Source organism: Podarcis cretensis, assembly GCF_951804945.1.
Source record: "Podarcis cretensis genome assembly, chromosome: 1".
In the NCBI taxonomy this organism is placed as follows: Eukaryota; Metazoa; Chordata; class Lepidosauria; order Squamata; family Lacertidae; genus Podarcis; species Podarcis cretensis.
Window position 1 is genome coordinate 105339218 of NC_137170.1, and position 23614 is coordinate 105362831.

The window sequence follows — 23614 nt, forward strand, 5'->3', positions numbered from 1 at the left end:
TCCCACTCAAAATCACCTTCTTTCCCCTCTTCCCCAGTGCTGTTTGAAATGCATGTTCATAAACAAGAAAGTTGCTACTTCTGGATAGTTTCCCTCTGTCTTCTGCATTCTACTGCTTTGATACCAATCATAGACCATAGAAATGTTTATTAAATCACCTTACACATGTGAAAAATAAGCCACATAGGAATGATAATGTCAGAATATGGCATTATTTATGGATTAATGTTTTTAGGCAATTGTGTTGTTGAGTTCAAATCCCTATTTTTGCACCTTGATAAATTATCTTAATTTTATTCTGAGGGTGCTGTGTGAGTGGTTTCTGTCACATAAAAAAAACATTTTTCCACACCAAAAGCCATATGAATTCCTGGTAATCTGCCTGCACCAAGTACTGCAGTGCCACTAGGAAGAAAAATATTTCTTAGACTTCAAGATGAACATCTTAGGTGATTAATTATTAGATTGGATGAACTAAATTATTACTTGAAAGCCTAAAACAGGTATTTTTAGGAAGGCTGTGGTAATCGTTGAAGGGAAAGAAGTTGATAATATACACCACAACCTTTTCACACAAGATCCTGTGAAATCCTTAATGCATGCAAGAGTTTAGATCATAAGAGACTGACAGAACAATCCTGCATTATTATGACACTTAGGGGTAATAAGGGAAAGAGAGAATTCTGCTTGAATGTCTCTGTAATGTGACTAGAGGATTATTTGGATGGGCCAATGATAAGATTAAAAATAAGACTAATTCAAGTTGGGTATACTTCTGATGATTAACCATGGTCTTCTATACTAGAACAGTGTAGGAGCCTGGTGTCACATTTGGAAATCTAAAATTCTGGATGTCACAAAATACCCATTTCACAAAAGAAAAACTGGTGCTGCTCAGAACCCTCCCACCCTGCAAAACACCCCAAGGGGTGAAACAACCACAACTCCCAAAACAGAAAAGTAGGTAGCACCCCCTGTAATGAATCTTCAAACCAAACAAAAAAATATTTTTTAAAATATTTGGAGGTGCTGCTGCCCAGGAGGCTGTTTGAAGATGCTATGCCCTGGAACGTTCCCATTTCTGCAAATGCGTTGTGGACCAGACTCTTAGCAAAGGACCATCTGAGGGTAACAAATCAAAGGCCAGTTCTGGGAATGGGTCTGACGGGGTGCCACGAGACACTGCAAGTCCTGTCCAGCATTCAAGAGGGATTAAAAGTTTCATTACAGTTGATGTTGTTACTGCAGCACATGAAGGAAGTCTCTTCTGCAGTTTATTATCCCCAGCCTTCTATTGTTTCCTGAGCTGGTGATAGCAAAGACAACATGTCGCCATCTTAATCAGATCTGACAAATGGTCAATTATGTTGCTGCTTGGCGAATTTGCTGGGTGACTTCAGTAGCTCCATTTTCGGAGCAAAAGGCCAAGGGAGGGGGAACAGGCCTGCCTAACGTTGGGGAAGATGTGTTGCTGCTTGCTGCAAGCTGGGTGAGGATGAGGGAATTTCAAGTTAGCCGGGATTTCATGCCAGAATGTTAGGAACAGTTTGCATGCAGGCTGAAGGAACTAAGCATTGTGCGGCATTTTTTGTTTTCCTTTAAAAACCTACTGTTGCTGTACTGATAATTACCCCTATAGCTCCCTTTCTTGATTAAGGATCGATTGCTTTTTGAAACAGTTATAAACCACTTGATATTTTACAACTCTCTAAGCAGTGTACAGTGTAAAACAAAAATAATTTTTAAAAATGGCACGAAGCAAGGAAAAAGTAATATAGAAGTATATAAAAACAAATAAAACAGGTTTTGGGGGGATTCAAACACATAAAACAGGCCCAATCTTATGAGTCAGGGAAAGTCTATAACTGAATATATTTGTTTTCGAGATACCATTATTTGGCACACTTTAGTGTGGCCCAGTTCTCTGCGTAAATTATACAATAATTTGGGTGGCGTGGACTAATTTGTTAGATATTTGAACATAAGCACTTTGCCTCTCTGTATAGAGAGCTTGATGACCTTCCTTTCCTCTCCAGCTACAAAGTCACCATTAGCGATGCTGAACATCAGGAATAGCTAACCTGTGGCCCTCCAGATGTTATTGAACTCCCAACTCTCATCAGTCCTAGCATTTAGGGATAATGGTTGCGATGAGAGTTGTAGGGCAACCATATTTGTAAGGCCAGAGGTTTCCTGCTCCTGCTGTACATAACAATAAGTAATATAGTGTAGGGTCTGGGTTACTTTGGTGGGTGAGTTCATATATTACAAGGAAAAGCCGGATCCCTGGATCTCCACTATGGGTTGACCATGCGATCTTTGGAAGGATAGTTTGATATCTCTGGTCACAGTCAGTAATACACTTTCATTTCAATGTGCCTGAAATCCTTCAAGACTAGGTTGGTGTGTTTTTTTAAGCAACATGGACTCTTCCTAGAGGCTTATAATATTTTCAAGGACAAGACGTAGTAGGGAAGAAGAAGAAAAGGATGAATCAATCAGGAAAAGTGAGAATTAAAAATGTGTATTGGGGAGGTGCTTGATTGAAATGATAGAGGAAGAAAGGGTTTGATGTTGGGTGGTAGGAAACAGCAAGAGAAGGAGGGAATCGATTGGTACCAATAGAGGGAGAAGACAAGGTGGATATACAGTAGCCATGTTCCAAAGGTAAGTGATGCTAGGAGAAAAAAGTCAGTGAAGAAGAGAGTGAACTGAGAAATGAGTAGAAAATAATGGGTCAATAAGCAGCATTTTAGATGATGGTAGAGGCTTCAGAGGAAAAAGAGCAGTGCTTGTGGAGAGAGTAGTGTTTCTAGCTGTATCAATCAATTGAAAAGGAGAGGACTTGTCAAGAATATGGATATATGGCAGTGGAAAACAAGGGATGTTCAGAAATTCAAACTCCAGCAGTCTCATTTGATTGAAAAGAGTGAAAAACAGGTTTGAGAGGATCAAGAAGTTGTCAGAAAAGGAAATGAGACACAGAGAGAATACTACAGGGTGACAGATGACAATCGGAACGCAAGCTTTTAAAAACAGAATAGGTGTAACATAAGGGAAGGGGACGCAGTAAGTGAGAGTGAATCCAGGGGACAGTAGATTTACAAAGATCTGTGCATTTGATAGGAGTTGGAGCCCCAAACCCCTGTCAGGCACCAGGTTGAGAATGCCCTAGGGCAATGCCCCTTTGGTGGAAATTTCAAGGTTGACTGCGAGAAGCATTATATTAGGGGATTGGACAGATAGAAGAATTTAAACGCTCAGAATTCTGGAAAATCCACCTCTTTCCTCTGACATTTGGCTAGGTTGGGCTTCCTTTGAAACACAGTCTCAGATTTTAAATTTCTTTTTAACGATTGATTTGAAGTTGGTCTATGATCATTAAGGATGTGGTAGGCTTTCCACATACTGTACTATTTTTTGGTGCTCTATCTTCTTGGTTAAAAAATGCTTCAGCCAGCACTGTTACTCAAAAACTGGTTATAATTTTTGTTTGTTTTTCTTAGTTTTCTGTTTTTGTTGTGTTGGCACTGCATAAGAGGACATGCTTTCCCCCACAATGCTTTAAGTCAACAAAATATCTGAATCACATGCAGTGAATAACTGGCATCTACTAACCCCTTGGTTTCTCTCTCTCCCCCCCCTTCCAGTTCTTGCTTTGTTTACTTCATAAAAGGAACCCTCTTGCAAATATGAATTGCAAATAGATAACCCTCCATAGTTAAGTATGTAAATGTGCTTTCACTATGAAAGCAGCTGTGACTAAGACCCAGATGACTTGTCTGCTTGGCCCGGGGAGCTGGTGGTAATATGCATGCAGTATGTTAGAACAGCTCTGCCCGAGGGCAATTTTAGTGTATTCACAGCTCCCTACTCTATCCCTCGAGAGTTTGTAGCTTGCTCTTTTGATCTGCCTTTTATCTCTCCAGTTTCTGCCTCGTGCACTTTCAAGCTTCCTAGGGCACAGCTGTAAAGAGGGACTTGGTGGCCATGTTTCCAGTCATAGTCATTTTACTGGTTATTCTGGGCTGGAGAAACCATGATGACATACGCACTCACAGAGCAGCAGATTGCATTGGATTGGGCATCCTTCCTTGAACCTGGACTAATTGCATTAGCATTAACTCTTGTGATAACAGCTGTGGTGACTCTTGCACTGCACCCTGTAATTTCTTGCCTAATACAATTGTTCATTTGCACTGTGGTCATTTGTTTGCCACCCAGAGAACTATTGTTACAGCAGGCAGCTTACAGAATGAGTGGAGGAATAAATAAAGAACACATCCCCTGTATTTCTTATTATGTAACATACAAGATACTGTACAAATGGCTGGGTTTTTTTTGGCGATGACAGGACAAAACTCCCAAGTCTGGAACTGTGCATCGGCCTTTGCAGTATGTTACTGGGATAAATAAATCATCTTCTATATTTTCTGGTGTTGGTTTATTTTGATCTGGGATGGCAAATTTGGTGTCTGCCGGGCAGTGTTGGGATTCTAGTTCCCTTCAGCCCCAGCCAGCCTGACCAGTCATTAGTAAATGGAGTCTCAACATCTGTAGGGCCACAGTTTTCCTAACTCTGTAATACTAGAACCTCACTGGAACTCAACCTCCGGGTATAGGGCGGTATATAAATTCAACAAATAATAACAAAAACTTGGAGAACCACCAGCAACCATTTCTAGCATTCAGGCCTGCCACAAGGATACCAACACATCCTTCCATTATGTTTATGCAGGGCCATTCCCTGTGTGTGCCCCCTTTTGTACTTTGTTCTAACATCTGAGGCCCTATTACATGAAGTCGTGTGAAGATTGGCAGGTATCGAAAAGAAGCAGGGCCTTTTATTTCATGTCCTTCAGATGCCGAGTTAAAACATGGCTCTTCAGTGAAGTCTTTGGGCCTGGCTGATAACCTCATTTATTTGCTTTTCCTGGTCATTGATTTCTATCCTGAATTTTGCATCTTTGAGAAGCTTTTGATGTAATGTTTCAACCCTTTTAAGAGAAGGGAGATGGCTTTAGTTCTGCTAGCACTTCTTTCAGTGCCCTGTTCTCCATTGGACTGATGTCTGAAAACAGGAGCCAGCTGCATGTCTGCCCTAAAGGCTGGCACCAGCTCTGTCGCAACATTTCTTACTAGCATTATGGATTGGAAGGATGAGGCTTTTAGAAGAATATAAGGAGGCCATTCACTTTCTGTTGAGGAGCAGGGAGAAGAATGTGATCGCTGCCAGGTAGGTAGGAGGGTGCTGGAGATCTGCTTGCCAACCCTCCAGAACAGCCAAGTTCTCCTGGCAGAGAGAGAGAGAGAGAGAACTGATCAGGCTTCTGTATTTGTTGATAAAGCTCTCATATTAGCCATATTCACTTTTTCCCTCAGACCTGTATGGGTGAGAAGTAGGGCTATTGGAGAAGTCCAAGGAAAATGGGAGCAAGCAGAAGTGGCCAATGTTGGCTTATTCATCATGTGTCCAGAATGGAAGCCAACTCAGTGAATATGATTGGTATTTGCTGTCGTTGCTTTCAGTCCACAACCGATACATAATTGATGGCATTCCCCCACTTCCTTTGCACTGCATTTGCATTATAATGAATGGAGTGGAATAAAGTAATGTCAATGAAACAGTGCTATGTGCAGTGAATATGAGCGGAAGGGGGAACAGTGCCTTCTTGCATACGAAGTGAGAAGCGTGTGGGGTTGTCCACTACCCTTTCCTCCCTTGATGCACATGTGAGTGGGAAGCCTCTCCCATCAGTGTGGCTTTGCCCGTGGCTTCATCAGGTGCAGTTCCATTCATCCCTCCAGAAGAGGGTGGGATGTGTTATTTGAATGGGATTTGGAGGTGTAAACATAACTATGGCCATTTTACCCCATATAATCTACTCCATGTTCTCTTCAATGCAAGAGACAAGGAGTGCTGCAAGGTACTTAAAGAACTTTGGACTCAAGCTCCTGACACAGATTGGCATGAAAAGACACAGTGCCTCTGGGCAAATTAAGGTAGTGAGTGGCTGGGGTGTCAATGGCACTCTGTGTTATAACACATCCTGCAAGAATTTTTCTTTTTAAAGCTTTGAGAAAAGGATGGGGCAAGAGATTTGGGAGCAATCCTAGAAGGTCTGGGGTTCCAGGTTCCTTGGTTGCCCCCTACTGAAACCCTTGGAAGAGACGATAGATGTAGAATAGAATTAAATTCTTTATATGGCTCCAGAAAAGAATGTCAAAGAGAGCAGCTGTAGTATTAGAGCAAGGATAAAAGTATTATAATGAATAGGTTGCTTTAAAGATTGTGTGTGTGGGAGGGGAGAATGTATATATTCTGCTCTCTCTCTTTAAATAATAATAATAATATAATAATTGTTCCCTATCTCTCATAGCTTTCATGTTCAACTTGGTGGGGTGATTTTAGGAGGCCACTCTGTGTGTCTTCTTAGGAGTGTAAATGGGGATGGAAAGACTTTGGTAAAATTGCCTGCTTCAGATAGTCTAAACAATTGCTGCTTTATATTTTCTTCCCATTATGTCTGTTGGCACCATTTGTTGGATAAGCTAGATCATCTTCTTCTTTTGTTTACAAAAAAAAAGTTGTCCAACAAGTGGGTCTAGCTAGATGCCATCATTTGTGTGGCACCTCTTCAAGCAACTTATTCTCCTTTAATTACTGCTCCCGTAATTACTTTGTTGTCTCAAGGGGAAAGGATGGATCTGTTTATCTCAGTCTGAAAGACTGGCTACGCTGCAGAATTTGCCAGGTGAATTGGATTATGGACTTGGACATAACTGCTTAGAAAGAGCATGCTGGTAGTTTTGACGAGAGGGCCTGAAGGGGCACAGATCTTAGTGTAAAAAAAAAAATGTATTACATTACAGCACATTACACGACAACACATCAAGTATCTTGGTGTGATGATCCTTACAGTTTCATAAGGCACACATTTTACTGTGGCTGAGACCACATTCTGTGAACAATGGTTTTCTTGATTTCATTGGCAACTGCCCAAGAATCTCATGATAGGATCTCACTGTAACAATCTCTTCTGATTAAAAATAAATTGTAGCTGGCATATTAAAGGGGATAGCCCTCGGTGGACTGTAGGGCCTTGTATAATAAATAAGTGGCTGTGTGGGTTTTTACCAAGTGTTCTAAACTTACACCTTTGTGCCACTTTTCCGGTGCCAAAGACTTTTGGCGTCAGTTCAGTTCCAAGCCCTGACTCAGGTTGGTGCTTCAAGCATTATGGTACATAGTTGTTGTTTTTTATAATTGCATGAAGAGAACAGAGATAGTTGTACTGGTCTTATTCTAATGAAATAAAAATGTACCGACTTGATTGAAATCCAGATAACCTCTGAAATGTACCTTCTGCAAAGGAATCTTTTATATGCAAGATTTCCTTTAGTTGGGTGTAGATGGGTGCATGCGTTGGCTGTGCATATAGTAAAATAAACCTGCACAGTCATAAAATATGTGGGCCTATGCATGATGATGTGCACAGGGGAAACAACTTTTATGGTATCTTGAATCAGACCACTGGTTCCGTTACTTCCTGTACTGTTTCTGCCCATTCTGAGTAAGCAGATGAGGACTGAAAGCCTCTTCTAGCTTTGCTACCCAAGATTTGTTAACTGGAGATGCAAGAGATAAGATCTGGGAAAGCATGTGCTGCCTCTTTACCTTTTTTTGAAAGTAAGAGGTTGGGCCATAATGTGTTTTGGCAATCCAGTTTTGGAGTATAAGGTATGGCAGAGATCCCAAATTCTTTGCGTTCTGTACTCATTGCTTGGGAATAGCAGTGGATTTAGGGTGGCATGGGCACTCCCCTCCAACCAAGTTGAGGGGGTGCAAAAGAAATCCATTTTGGGGTGCCAAATTTGGAGCTCGGACAGGGTGCCATATTATGAAAGATGATCAGAGTCTGCCGCTGCTGGGAATAGTTTAATTGAGTTTACTGACTGACCAGTGTTGTGTGCTTTCTTTTTTTCTGTCCCTCCAGGTGCACATCTCTTCCAGATACAAGGAGAACGAACTCCCAAGAAATCCGCATGTTTGAGGCTCCCCCTCTGCAATGGCATCTTGGCCTGTGCTGGCCTGGGTCCTGCTCATCCGTTTCATTGCTGATTACCTGAATGGAATTCAAGCCCGGGAGTTCACAGTGAAAGATATTGTCTACCTTCATCCTTCAAGTAAGTCTCAAGGAGCAGCTTATTATATTAAGACAAGGGTCAGCAAAATTTTTCAGCAGGGGGCTGGTCCACTGTCCCTCAGACCTTGTGGGGTGCCGGACTATATTTTGAAGGAAAAAAATGAACAAATTCATATGCCCCACAGATAACCCAGAGATGCATTTAAAATAAAAAGACACATTCCACTCATGTAAAAACACGCTGGTTCCCGGACTGTCTTGGCTGGATTGAGAAGGCGATTGGGCTGGATCCGGCCCCCAGGCCTTAGTTTGCCTACCCATGTATTAAGATGTCCACTCAAGGAATATGAAAAAGAGAGAGGAAGCTAACATTTCAAAGAGCATAAGCTCTTTACAAAGAGCATTTTTTTTTTTCATTTTTGGATGTCAACACTAAAAAGAATAAAGCCATAAACATCCCCCCAACCATTGATTAAGTCATTTCAGTTATTGAACAAAAGGGTTGCTCCACAGATCTCCATGTGGTGCTGCGTCTCCTGAGTCTGAGCCTTCCCATTTCTCTCCACTGTAAACAGTAAAAGAAAACAGAACTGTAAAAAAAAGCTAAAGCCAAAAATGCTTCCAGAAACGCCATACAGTATTTTACTATATCTGCTGGCACTGAAGTGGCTCATAGGAACAAATAAAATGCTTAATGTCTCCGTTCTGCCCTCCATCCAGTGAAACAGACCCTATGAATCCAAAATAGCTCCTGAGAACAAGGTTGCTACTAATGCAAATAGCAGCAATTGCATAGATCTTGTAAATAATGAGGGGAAAGTGTTTTCTGGAATGGTAAAGCATATCTAACAATCTCCCACTTTCCCCCTCCCCTTAATGGCCTGGTTCAGCAAGCTCCAGTCTCCTCCTTGGGCATGGCCACCCACAAGCCAAAGTTTGGAAATACCTGCTTCTTGATTTAAAACTGGAGTTTACTGGGAACTCTGATTAGTCTAAACAAGCCAGAATCATAAACCATGGTAGGAATTCAATGTTGTGCATTTCTGCTTGTCAGGTGTGTTTCTTTCTTGGCCTGTGGGGGGGGGGAGATAAATGGCAAACCTTATTCATATTTTTAATCCAGAGTGAGCATGCAAGTTGTCACAGAATCATTGAAAAGGAGCAAAATGAGCTACTGCATGCAGGCGGGACAGAAAAAGCAAATGGCCTTGTACACATTACATATGTTGCATGCAATCTTACTGTCCTCTGTGGTGTCTTTCCACCCTCCTTGCCTTCTCTGGTCGTGTTGCTTCTTCCTGAGCTCTCCCAGTTGGCACGAGCAAACCTTTCCCAAACATTCCTTAGTTGGCAGCCTAGCCACATCTTATTTAGGTAATATCTCTGTTCTAGTTCGTATTAAATTGCATTTATAGCACCTTATTGTTTGTGTTCGTTCTGCATTCTGTTGTATGCCACTTTTTTTTTTTTTTTGCAGGTAGGTGTTCTGTAAGTATCATAAAGCCAACAAGCACACACATTTTAAGGCAGGCTTACATTTTCACAGGTGGTTTTAAAAATGATGGTTGCACAATTATAAGCAACCTTTCTCGTGTCTTTCCACCCTTTTTTTACTTGCAGCTTCAATTTTGTTTTTAAACAAAGGCACAAAGGTGGGGTGGGGAGTTGATTTCTGCTATTTTCTTTCAATTTGGCATCGCTAGGTGCTTTCCTGTTGACCAAGAGAGTGAATTGCAAGATATAGTTACAGGCAAATTCTGGGCACTGGGCAGTTGCTTTTGATTTCCTTTAGAATAGTCCTCTTAGGGCACAGTCTATCAGGCTTATTTACTTCTTAGATCGTGAGCCAAACAAATCTCGCTCACAGCTGTGGCTACTGCTTTTTGAAGCTTCCTTTCAGTACAAGGGCGGGGGGGGGGGGGGAGCAGAAGCAAAGAAATTACCAGGCACCTCCTGGAGGTTTTTTCTTGCAGCCCTTCTTAGCTTTGCATCTATGTGTCTCTTGCCTACAGACTGGAGGTATAACATCAAGGAGTCACAATGCTGAGCAGTATCTTCCCTCTGAACGCAGGAGAGGAGCAATGCTGCCCTTCTGCTTGAGCTCTGCTCTCTTAACATGCTTAATTCAAGTATTATAGGAAGAGTTGAAGACTGTGGAATCTGTGATATTGGTCCAGGTCCCATGAACAGGGTTTCTGCATTCCAGGGGTTGGTAGGTGCTTTAAAAGACCCAGGCCCATGGCACAAATATACATAAAAACTGCATGCACTCATTTGTTATATAGATGCAAAAGGAGTCTGATGTTTAGAAGGAAAGCCACCCTGTTTAAGCAAAGTTTTCACAAAAATTTGTCTCTTTGTGTGTTTTTAAGATAATAAGGGCAGATGATTCAGAGGCCGATGCACAAAACCTGGACCTTGGGTCCCTTTGGAATGCCCCATAACATTGTCCCCTTATGTATCCACAAAGGATGCACGATCCACTCTGGTTATCCTTGCTATAGCCCAAAGCAGCTAGCTTTGTTGCAATCCCTGTGACCAAGGCCTGGCTAGCATGTACATCCTACAATTAACTTGTGACATCTTGGAAAACAGGAGCTTGTTTGGCCTTCATGGGCACTTGAGAAATCCAGATCTGAATGAGCTCCCATTGCATGAATAGTATACTGCTTGTAAAATACTTACAACAACTTTGCAAAGTGTGGCGGTATTTTCCCCATATTGTGAAAGTTCGGTCACAGTAGATTACCTGTGCCTGCATGCACATCACATTATGCAAAGCCAGTTTTTGAAAAGGGTGTTTGTTTGTTTTTACTATACTGGCACTAAAATTCTGAGCCTTAGCACCAGATTTATGGGTACTGGAGAATGTAGGCGTCAAGGAATTTTTTCTAGGCTTTGTGTAACATAGAAAGACTTCGTTCCTTTCTTTCGTAAGATACTAGTTCATTCTCAGAACACAGAACGGAACTGTAGGAGTGTTTGCGTTCCAAGGCCCAAGGCACATTCTGTAAGCCAGCAATGGTAGTATGATATATTGAGTTGATATAGGCTGCTTGCCAATGTTACAATCACTGTAACAGGTTTTCATTTTTCCCAGGAGGAAGAAAGCAATCACTTTTGTGATGGCTTCTAGAGAACACAGTAGCAAAAGTCTATATGTTTCCATTTAGGCTTTTCAGAGGTTTGGGTTTGGGGAGACATAATCTGCCGGTGGCTGCGTAGTGAACAGTGTTCCTGAAAAGCAGAGATTAACTATGATGCTTTGTGTTGCTCAAGTTGTTTGAGAAGCAAATTTTGCATTTTTCTACCTCTTTCTTGAAAGCAAACGTAGCTCCCACATCTGCACATCAGTTTCGTCCCTGTAGCCTAGTCCCCAAATCTCTATTGGCTATGACAAACGTGAGACTATGACATTTATCTCCCCCATCCCTTTTGAATGCTATTTATTTCTCTCAATTAACTGGCTAAATTAATGTAGAGGGGTCACTGTAGATGCATCATTAGGGTTTAGTTGCAAATGTACATTATCTTTTATATCTGTTTTAAGTTGTTTATTGATTTTCCTCAAAGAATTCTGGCACTCTGAGAACTGAATGCCAGACTAGATTAGTTGTTGACTGATCCATCAGGGCACTTCTTAACGGGAGATGGTGAAGGTGTTGATAGTTTTCTGCTAGAGCTCCCTAGCGTGCACACTCCCCCAGTCCCACCTGAGCTGCAGTTTCCACGATTCCCAGAGACAGGAAATTACTATTGAACCAGTTTAAGGCTACAGTCTATATACATTTACTTGGGAAGTCAGCCTCCTTGAATTCAGTGGCACTTCATGGTAGACATGCATGGGCTTGTGCTGCTGGTCTGTAGTGCAGATATGCAGAGAGAATAAAATGTCACTTTCTGAATACAGGGATGGATTGATTAGAGTCAGGAACAGTATCTACTGATCCTGCAGATTGGTACTTGCTGTCGGTCCATTTCTCACTTTTCAGCTGCCCCCTGCTCTATTGCCTAATCCGGTGGCTCTTCAAGTTTGCTGCATTGAGGAGGGGTATTTGGATTGCTGCTTCCCCCTCCCTTTCAGTAGACCTTTCTTAACATTATGTCCATCATGTTGTTGGCTACTTGAAAGGCTTCTGAATCCAAAAGGTTAGATTGACGCATGCCTTGAGTGGAATTCCACCCATGGAACTGCCTTGCTGGAGAAAGAAGCAGGGCAATTGCCTCTCGCAGAATGACATCTAACCAGCCTTCAATCAGCTGTTCCACTTAATATAGCTTATTTGGGGCAAGGAAGGTCTGCAGGAAAATCAGGCACACAGCTGGGGATCTATTTAATGTTTCTCCTATAGTTGCTCATGTAGTTGTATATCCAAGCTGCTTTTCTCTTGCTTTGCAGTAGGTTTGAAAATTTCAAAGAGTGCTATAAAATACCACAAATGAGTGGGGAAGCATTTTGGGGTACACATGATCTGTTACGTTTGTTTTTCTCCTGTTCAGTTTTTCTCTTTCCCCTTCTATTCTTGTTGGGCACTTTTCGAACAGGTGCTGCTGCGCTTCTGTTCAATACAAATTCTACCTTGATTTGGATAGTGCCTGAAATGGCAGATCTGGAGCCATACCCCGAAAGAGCAGCCCTTTCAGTTACTATACAAACTGGTTCTTGGAGGCTCAATCCCCAGAGCAGGAATAGCAGCACAGTGCAGCTTCTATGGGTTGATCTGCGGCTTCCATCATGCCCATGGCCCTTGCTGTCTGGGGCAGACAAGAAGGCACTATGTTATTTTTCTAAAAAAAGAGGTGCCAAAATTCACCATGAACACCTTCCTCGGTCTCTTCTGATGGCAATGGCGTCCACCTGAGAGGTGCCGGAACTGAGTTCCAACTGAAAATAATATATGGCAGGGGTAGCCAGGGCTTCTTTTTCTTCAGCCAAGAAAGTACTGTTCTTGTTTTGGCTTGACATTGTTTTTCATCTGAAGGTTTTTCTGAGGTTAAACGGCAAGGAAGAAACATGGAACTCCACATCACATCACCGATAATGTTCAACTTTTGTGTAAATCTTGTACAAACATTTAGCACCGTTTGTTTCTATTCTCACCCACCCCTTAAACAATGTTCCAAATGGATTGATGATGTTAATGTAGCTGTGGCTTTTTTTGTTTTTGTTTCCCAGCTACTCCATATCCTGGGGGATTCAAGTGTTTCACCTGTGAAGAAGCAGTCGACAACTATGACTGCAACCAGTGGGCTCCAGATATCTATTGCCCAAGAGGTAAATGAGCTGTGTGTTTGCAGTGAAGGTGTTTTCAGAATGTGCGTTCGTCTTAGATGTGGTTGAAACTTGCTACACAGATTCTTCTAGCAGATATAGGCCTTCCTGCCACCTCTAAGGAATTGTACTGAGGACAGAATATTGCCCACCTGTGAATCACTCTGCATCATGATTTCAGGTGAGCTGGTTTTGCCTGCAGCAGGCATAGGCATCATGCACAGACCTAACCATCAGTTCATTTCTTTGAGAACACTGTGCAAGGCTTCACAGATCAGCTGATTGGCTGTGTCTGACAATCAGCTGATCAGCAGTTCCCACTTGGCTGAACCACGTCCTTACCTGTCCCATGCCTGACATTCTTTATGAAATGAGGTGTGGGGCAGGAGGCATGGCCTGATTAGGCCCACAGTCCAGAGGTTCCTACCCCTGCAGTGCTAGATTTAGCTGAGGGGGTACAAAGTAGAGAAGACCTATCATTGAGAAGGTTCATTTGGGGGCACCCAATTTTGGGCTTGCTCAAGGTGCCCTACTACCACAGACTACCTGACCCCTGCACTATGGAGAAGGAAGCAGCTTCGAGGCCTTTTAAATAACTCATAATCTGGGCCTCTTGTGTCTCAGTTTTACTTTAATTTCAAATAGTTTTTATTACGTTATGTTGGCTTGCTTTTTTCCAGAGAACTCCTGTTATGGGAAGGCTACGTACATAAACACAAACAAACCAACCCAATTTCATATTTAATTTGTATACTGTACCCTAGATGGTTTACACCTTAAATGTACAACAGTCACAATTGCCATCCCATAACATTTCAAAGTACAGTGGAACCTCAGTTTTCGAGCATCTCGGAAGCAGAATGATTTGGAACCAGAACACCAAAAACCCGGAAGGAATTGGTTCCTTTTTCGAGCACGCCTCAGAAGTCAAACGGCTTCCGCTGCATGTTTTTCCATTTTTCCAATGGATTTTGCGGACTGCCCATTGATCCTCGGTTTTCGAATGTTTCAGAAGTCGAACGGTCTTCTGGAACAGATTATGTTCGAAAGCAGAGGTTCCAGTGTTAGAACAATTCAAGAATACATTTCACATACAGTATTCCAAGACAATATTAACTAAATACCAGCAAACAAAAAAGCAAAATAATCCCACTGATTGCACATTACAAACAATTTGCAAATAGCCATTCTAGAAGCCCCTTTCTCTGCTTCCTGTAGGATTCCTCTCATCCCCTGTGTATTCTTACCCATCTCTTTCAACTTGAGTCCACTCTCAAACACTCTGTGCATCCACTGTTCCTCTGCCTTCCCTCTCATCCATTCAGACCCTTCACCCCAAAACCTTTCTTCACTTTCAAGCAACTCCCTCCCACATTCACATCCACCAGCCTATCTTTTATAAACAAATATGGAGGCAAGCTTTCTCCTCAGTCTTATTTCAGACTTCAGTGCTTTGGAGGCTGGCAGCAACATCTGCAGTCCCTTCTAGATCGGTGTAGAACTTCCACATGGTCTGGCCTTACCATTTAATCTGCTGGGATAGATTTGATGACCACAGACGGTGTTGTCGTTCTGTTCCCAATGACGAGACTATAGGGAAGCAGCAAATTTGTGGAAGCATTTTAATTCAAGTGAATATAGACGCTAGGGTTACCTCATAAAATATGAAGCTGGTAGACACAGAACAATTAAAACAGCCCAGTTCCGATATTTTTATTCTAGTCCTGCTCAGAGTGTGGCAACTAGTTGGAAGGAAGCCAATGCAGTGGAAAACTAGTTTGAAGGAAGGAAGGGAAGGCAGACACCATGTTTTGCTCCCGCTATGGGAGAAGGATGCTGGGGGTATACTATGCTCTGCCAGGTTGCTTGAAAATGATGCTGCCCATGAGGAATGAAACTGGATTTTCTAAGCACTCAGCACACTTTTCTGAGCAGAGCAAGATGGCAAAGTGGGTTGAAGTGGGTAAATGCATTTTATAGGGAGTTGAAGGACTGGTGTCCTCTTTCTCAAGCTCTTCTAAAATGAATACCCTGCGGATACACAAGAGCAGGCCTTTTCTGTGGTGGCTCTCCATTTGTGGAATGTTCTCACCAGGGAGGCTTGCCTGGTATCTAGGTGCCGTTCAAAAGCATTCCTTTTTTCCCAGGAATTTGGCTTATTAAACAATCTATGGCCTTTTAAACTGGCGGGAGGGGGATTATTTGGGGGGACGTGCGGTATGTTATATATTTTTGTGTTTTTATATCGTAAACTGCCCTGTGATCCTCAGACGAAGGGTGGTATAGAAATTTAATTTATTACTATTATTATTAATACCTTAGATTCCAGCCAATTTACATGAACTTTCTATTTGGGGGCAGAATAACGATTTGTGGGAGCAGCCACACTCCCCAAAGCTGTATTACAATGAGCTGCTCAATAAAACATAAAGTGAGCAGCAGCACCGACTTCTGAAAATATTTCCCAGCTTCAAAGAGACATGATTTGGGGTATTAAAGGGAGAGTGGCTAATTAGGCTGCACAACAGCTTACATTTTTGGACTCATGTTTCCATTACTCCCGTGAATTCATTAGTGTAGCTCATAAGCTACCTGCTTTTGATGATTTAGCTGAGATGCACTTGCCATAGTTAGGCTTCTATTAAAGCTCTTTTGTGTTATCTACTTTGAAAGATAGCGGGAGCCTTTTACATCTCCTCTCAGTGGGATTGCTATACATCTGCAAAATATGGGATTTGGAGGCTGGAATCGACTGGGTGGAAAATCTAATCCATCTTTTAACTTTGCCGCAAAGGCTCCACAAGCTGCTTAGACTCACAGCTTTTGGATAACCTTTTTATTCTCATAGTCTTATGACTACATTAGCTGAACTATCAAAATACACGGCAAATGATGTACATGCTAGCTAGATATTAGTGCTAGCCAGAATCAGGTTCACTTACTTCTTAGAGAATGTGAAATCCCCAAAGACATTGAGAGAGATTACAGAATAATGGGATGCTGTTAATGAGTAAATGGCTTCAGGATAGCAAGCTTTGAGGCATTGGACTGCACAGTCTAGAGGCTTTTGTTTTTAAAAGAAAGGTTCGGTTTATGAAAATGTGTAAAGGAGATGTGCAAAATAGATGAAGGCAGAAGTTCTCTTGGAAGCTTCCCAAGATTTACATTTTGCACTCCATTTCTAGTGTTATGAAAGAGGGGGAAAACCCTTTTTATTTCCACTTTCTCCATGCCACGTATAATTTTATAAACTTCTACCATGTAACCTCTCGCTTGCCTTTTCTCCAAACAAAAAAGCCCTATGAAACCTCTTACAAACAGGAAAAATACAAAAACATTTTTTCCCCCTGTCCTGGCAGCTACACGATATTGCTATACTCAACACACGCTGGAAGCCAATGGAAAGAGTGTATCTGTTACCAAGCGCTGTGTTCCTCTGGAGGATTGCCTGTCTACAGGATGCATAGATCTCCAGCATAAGGGTTTGAAGGTAAGAAGTGAAATGGACGATCCTTGCTCCACGCTCACTCCAACACAGAGCAGATCTTTTTCACACCACGTGTGTGTATCTACCCAACAAAATGGGGACATGGCCATTTTAGTTAGGATGATTTATTTTTGTGTCTTTGTTTTTGTATTCAGATAGGCACCAATTTATTAAGCATTGCATAAAAGGAGGAACTGAGGTGAGGATTGTTGGCACCCCAAAATTAAGTAAGCATATTTGCTATTAAAACTGGATGGTTGTAAGTAAGCATTTATCAAGTGGAAGTTTGGGGAAATAGAAACCCCTTGAACCATAGGCTAATCCTACATACAGTGTTTTTTTCCTAAAAGAAAAAAATAAAAAAAATTAAGGGGTATTCTCATTTTCCTACTCATATTGAAACCCTGCCCCTCAATGAGGCCAAACTTAGATTCACAAAATGTTTAGGGGTATGCATTCCCCTCCCCCCCCCCCCCAGTAAAAAAGCACTGCCTACATATGTTTCTCAACTATAGTTTGGGTGCTACCAAGATGGTTTTATGCACGTGATGGTAAGTTAACTTTTGGAAGTGGTTACCTGTAATCATGTGAATAAAACTGGTTCATTTTTAAAACACAGAAATATTGTACATACCTTCCATGGGGTTCTTGGGTGATTTTCTCCAAAGTTCACAACAGCTGGCCTTTTTTTTCATTTGGAAATGATCTGGAAACAGATGAGGTTGTCTTTGTTATTAATTTCTTGAGACTGCAGCGGTACCTCTAGTTGCGAACGCCTCTGGTTGCACACACTGCGGGTTACGAGTTCCGGTAACCTGGAAGTAGCTGCTCCCAGTTGCGAACTTTGCCCTGGGATGCAAGCGGAAATTGCGCACCAGAGAGACACACGCAGCGGGAGGCATGCTTTTGCTAATGGTGCCCCAGGTTATGACCGGTTTCCGGTTATGAATGGACCTCTGGAACAGATTCCGTTCATAACCAGAGGTACCACTGTATACAGAAATTTTGTATTATGTGAGTTTTGGTTAGCCTTACATTTCACACCACAATACAACTCAGCTCCAAAAAAAAACTATTTTAGGCATGGTAGCAGCTTCTAGAGGGGTAGCACTTCCTACTTTAAGTTGCAAGTGGGGATTGCATTCAGCTGAATTTTCTCCCACCCTGAAAGGGCTTGGGTACATCCAGTGGGATTTTTAAAAACTTGGCTGTTTTTTCTTTAAAAACAAAACTTCAAGCCATAAATCCAAATGGCATCCTAAAGTCCTTCCTAGTTCCAAAAGTGGTGTGCGTGCACACAAAAACTTATACCAAGAACAAACTTAGCTGGTCTCTAAGGTGCTACTGGACAATTGTTTAATTTTTTTATATATTTCGACTGCATCAGACCAACACGGCTACCTACCTGAATCTGGAAACAGGCAGATAAATTAGCCCTTTCCTGCAACTTCTGTAATCTAAATTTCCATTTTATTTTATATTTCTATTAGCATTTAAAAACAAACAAACAAACCCAAAACCTGGAACTTGGAGTGTCACATGTAGTTGTCTCAATATGACGAAGGTCTTTTCACATATGGAGCAGTTCTCTTGACCAATACTTTTTTTCCTTTTTCTAGGTCTGCACTTCGTGTTGTGAGGGAAACATCTGTAACTTGCCGTTACCCAGAAATTCAAGCGATGCCATATTTGCAACAACAACTCCCATAAATCACACACAGAGACATTTGCAAAGTGTACCAGTCATAATGGCATGTCTCCTGCTAGTTTTTGCTACGTAGACATCCCAGGATAAAGTGCCACTTACATATTGAGAAAACCATTCAAGGGTGAAAGTATTTATGAATACATATGACTTTAATTTAATATATGTTTTTAAACCCTTCTTTCTTAGTGACATTTCTAAAGTCAGCTGTCTTGAATTCCTTTTAGCCTTGGCTGATTAAAAAGCCTTTGTTTTAATCTGTGTCTTTGGTTTAAAAAAGAAGACAGAATTTTGTTGTAACTCTAATAATTTGAAGGAAACCTTTTGTAATCAAAAGATTTTGGTCACTGCAAATACTTGATCGAAAAGGTATATTTCTTCCTAAGTAGTAGCTTTCAACTTCTGAAGGGAATATATCTAGAGTTTTGTACATAACAGTAAAGAAATTAAAACCAGGGCTCCCCAGTGAAGCCACTCCACTATGCAAAAAAAGGCTTTTTGATTAATCAGCTGACAGCACTAAAGAAATATTAGTTGATTGATCATTCTAGTTTTAATAAACTGCATACGTTATGGCATATGAATGAAAAGATCCTCTTGAAGGAAAAGTATTCTTGATTCATGCATTTATGGAAAACAGGTACCAGCTTAGAGGCATTTCCTTATGTGTGATGAAGGAAGTCCATGGCTCTTCCAAGATGGTTCCTGCACCTTCTGCTTTTTGAAGGGTCAGTGTTTTCCTTTTAAAAAAATAAGTAGCATTTTCTTTCACACATCTGTTACCCAGTTAATTTGGGTCATTGTTTTAATACAGGCCTGTTTTAGGCATGTCTGAAAATTTATTATTAATACCCCGCCCATCTGGCTGGGTTTCCCCAGCCATATTAAAACCATGATAAAACATCTAACATTAAAAACTTCCCTAAACAGGGCTGCCTTCAGATGCCTTCTAAAAGTCAGATAGTTGTTCATTTCCTTGACATCTGATGGGAGGGCATTCCACAGGGCGAGCGCCACTACCAAGAAGGCCCTCTGCCTGGTTCCCTGTAACTTTGCTTCTCTCAGTAAAAGAATTGCCAGAAGGCGCTCAGCGCTGGACCTCAGTGTCCAGGCAGAACGATGGGGAGTAGAGACGCTCCTTCAGGTATGCTGGGCTGAGGCCATTTAGGGCAGCACACACATGCACAGCCCCAAACCTGGAAACGTCAGAAAGACATCACTAAAAGGGCAGAACAGTGTGCAAACGGGGAACTGCCTGTATTTCAAAAGGCTTTTAATTTAACCAATTAATAGAGTAAGAAGACTGCTGTCCTGTATACACTTCCCCAAGGGTGAAGACCATTGGACTCAATGGGGCTTTCTGAGTAGAGTCCTGCACATTCTGTGTGCACCTCTCTCATCCAGTGGAACATTCCTCTGAGTAAACTTTTCCAGGAGGGCACTGCACATGTTGCAAACCCAGTTTTGATGTGCTTTACAGATACATCCCCATTTCCTTTGTGGATCCGTCCCTGTGATCGATGCTGGTTGTGTGCATTGGAGCCCCTTAAAAGCTGCACATTGGGCATTGTTAGGCTGCTGTCATGGGTCACCTACAAAATGTCTAATGAGAATCCAAGTTTGGATCGGAACTTCTTGACAGAGGAACGTTGTGGACAAATTTCTTTTCACTAAGGAAATGCTTCCACTGAAATGTGTTTTACTAATCCAGACAATACTTTTGGCACATCAGAGGGTTTATTTTACATACTAGATCACAGTATTTATTTTTTTATGACATGATCAGGATTGGTGACACGTTATACAGTGTTCTATTGTTAAGCAGCTATGGGCGGTGCATGGGCTGTTAGTATGTCATGGCAAACCATGGTTGATTGCTTACTGTGAAAGTGCAGAATGTGTAGCTCCCACTTCTTTCTTGTTCACTAGTGAGTGGAGGCAATGAGATACGGTCCTCTGGTGTAACATCAAATCCTAACTGGAGCAAAACACCAGCTAACCTTGGTTGATATGTTGGGGATCATCACGGTTTGTCGCTCCCACTTGAGAAGTGGGTATCATGGTGTGTTCCCACAAAACAACCATGACTTGCTATGATATATGTTTTCAGCCTATATGTGACAATGACAATTTTTTTAGACTAGTGCTGTGGGGGTAGGGAAGTAAAGCTGAAGCTAATTCAAATATGTGTCACTGCCTTATGACAGTATAAAGGATCAGTGGGATTTTATATACAATGAACAGCCGTGTAATCATGAGTTATAGTGATTTTTATGAGTTGTCTTTGGCTTTTTATGATGTTTGGCTAATGCTGATCCACGGGGACCTGGCACTTTTCCAAGTTACAACGCATATTCTTGCTGTAAACCAAGGGGAGCGGGGAGGGGAAAATGGGAATAGGGAACTGTGATCAAATGTACTCCAATAAGAAACCTTTTCTAAATCCTAAGTGCTTCATAAAAACTTCTGTCCAAAGCAAACAAACCAGCATCTACCAGCCTCATATTCTGTGCTGTGTTTGTAGACACACACCCAAATCCTAAAATATTTGTAATTCAGCTACTTTATGAAAACATGAACTCTCGTATTCATTGCAGGACTTTGTGTGTGGGATGTATGTGTATAAATAAATGTAAACCTGCTGCTTATATTATAAGAACAGGCCATACTATCCATTTATGCATCAAGGCGCACACAGGAGTCTGAACTGGAGGGAACTACCTGGAAGTAATTTTCACTGTTTTTTTCAGCAGTCCTGGTTCAAAGTCCCATGTACACTGCATTTCATGGCTAGGGGGAATCAGTTGGGAGTCAGATCCATTGGCAATGTAAGACATCATGATGTTGATAAAATTAGTCATGAAGTCCCATTGAAAGCAATGAGATGCATTTAGTTGTGTGACTAACTTACGTTATTCAGCAGGGATAAATAGGGGTTATTGAAATTTCAAGGAATATATTTGAAAACAAGGTGTCTCCATCCAATTTTGGTCAATTCTCATTTACTCCATTTTAGAAGTCACCTTGACCCTCAGGAGTGGCTTTTTTGGAGGTAGGGGGCAGTAAAACTCGCCTCCCTCTTCTTGTTCCTGGGATCCAACCCAGCCATGTCTCTCTCTGCAAGCAATGGCTTGTTTTTTGTTTGTTCGTTTCTTACATCATATACATTTTAATCCGTAACCTCTAATTTCATACACCAGATCTGACATACCCTTTTCCTGAGGCCCCGTGTAAAATCTAGTTCAAATATAATTGCAGTTCAAAGGGATGCAAGACTGACAATTGGGACCGCTCATCCAATGTTGTGGCATACCACTAAAACGGTTGCGATTGGACAGGAAGACGTCACTTCAGCCAGCTTTTAATCTTCTGTACTACTGAGCTTGTTTCATAGAGTACCCCTCAACTTACCAAAGTCATGACTGGGGCTGAAACTGTGTGCCAAAATATATGTTCGATTTATATGCTCTTTAAGTCATGTTGCATCAGTAATTTGGAAAGCACTTTCCATATTATAGAAATGTGAAAGGATTACAAGGCACTTAGACGTTATCTACATACCACACTTGTGCACTCACCATATGGAGGCAGATAGCAATGGCATCCCTTTGTGCCCTCGCCACACCACTGCTATGAAGTAATGTGACTAGGTCATATGGAGAGTTTCTGCACCAATATGGCACCATTCATGGCAATGGCTAGCATGAAACAGGTGAGTGCCATCCTACACATTAAGAGTGTGGTGAGCACCTCATGGGGATGCTATTTTAAACAGTCTCTATGTGATAGAGCTGGTCTACATGTTAATCACTAAGAGAATTGTTCGCATTGTGTCTTACAAAGAGATGTGTTGCATACATTGTGATCTCTGAAAAGGTAGTCAGTTGTTCGTTGTTGCACGATTGAACCATGTGGTTAAGCACTTCTTCACAAGCAAGAATGACTGAATTGTCCTGTCTGTGAAAGCTGTGGTTATTATAATGTGATACATCACTCAGGAAACTTATTATACTGCTCTGTAACCATTGAATTGGACCACACTTTGAAATCTTAATTTGAAAATTTTTCAGTCTAAGCATGATGGTGTTACTAAATTTGTATCTCTGCATTTGTATTTCATTCTGAATTTTAGATTTTTACGCTGTGAAAAAAATATTGAAATGTGTCTAAGTAAAAGCATGATCATCTGAAGCCATATTTGTGCAAAATCTCCTGGTTATTGTCCTTTCTACTGTTTTTGTAACCTTCTGTGGATGTATTCCTGTGTAAATAGTGCTCAGACTTGTTAATGTTGTAAATTTTGTACATTCTATAAATAAATAATGTTTTAAACATGGCATGTTTGAATGATTTTTCTATCTATAATCCTCACACTCTCTTTGACGATCTTTGTACTACTTAGCTCTAAGGAGCAAAGTTGTGTGCCAAGCTTTCTCTTTATTGTACAAATAGAGTAGCAACTAAGACCTGGTGTTTGCTTATTTATTTAAAATCATTTATACCTCTACAGGCACATACCCTCCACATATGGTGGGAATGCCCCCATATCCAACCTTTCTGGACAGCAATCTTACAAGAAATAGGCAAAATATCCAAACAGATATTGGAACCCATCCCAGAGCCATCCCTATTGCATATTTTCCAAGACAATAATGTGCACTCACACTATAAAGAGCTCATAACCCACCCAACTACAGCAGCCAGAAGCACTATAGCTAGACACTGAAGAGACTTGTCAGGAGTGAACATGGACCACTGGTATCAAATCATATGGGAAAACAGCCTTACTAGAAAAGCTAACCTACAGACTGACATGGGGACAAATAAAAGAGGACACCTTACCCTCCCCTTTATTACATACATGGCCTGAAAAGCCAACAAAAACCCACTAATAGCATATGAATCAATATGGCTAACTTGACTCAACAATACTCCCCCCCCCCGCGCGCCACGCACAAACAAATCTTACTGCAGTCAACTAAAGACAACCAACTATGCCTTGC

General features: G+C 41.5%; 1 protein-coding gene across 3 annotated transcripts in view; it reads left to right on the top strand.

Moving 5' to 3' along the window:
* Positions 1–22949, top strand: part of LYPD6 (LY6/PLAUR domain containing 6) — a 58699-nt gene extending 35750 nt beyond the window's left edge. For 2 of the 3 annotated variants that reach the window (XM_079995091.1, XM_079995092.1), the window contains exons 2-5: positions 7998–8187; positions 13324–13422; positions 16779–16909; positions 18526–22949. In XM_079995091.1, the coding sequence (XP_079851217.1) occupies positions 8070–8187; positions 13324–13422; positions 16779–16909; positions 18526–18687 (510 nt within the window). In that variant the 5' untranslated portion in view covers positions 7998–8069 and the 3' untranslated portion in view covers positions 18688–22949. The remainder of the gene's footprint in view (positions 1–7997; positions 8188–13323; positions 13423–16778; positions 16910–18525) is intronic. The other variant, XM_079995090.1, reaches the window with a different exon arrangement.
* Positions 22950–23614: the final 665 nt, after the last annotated feature.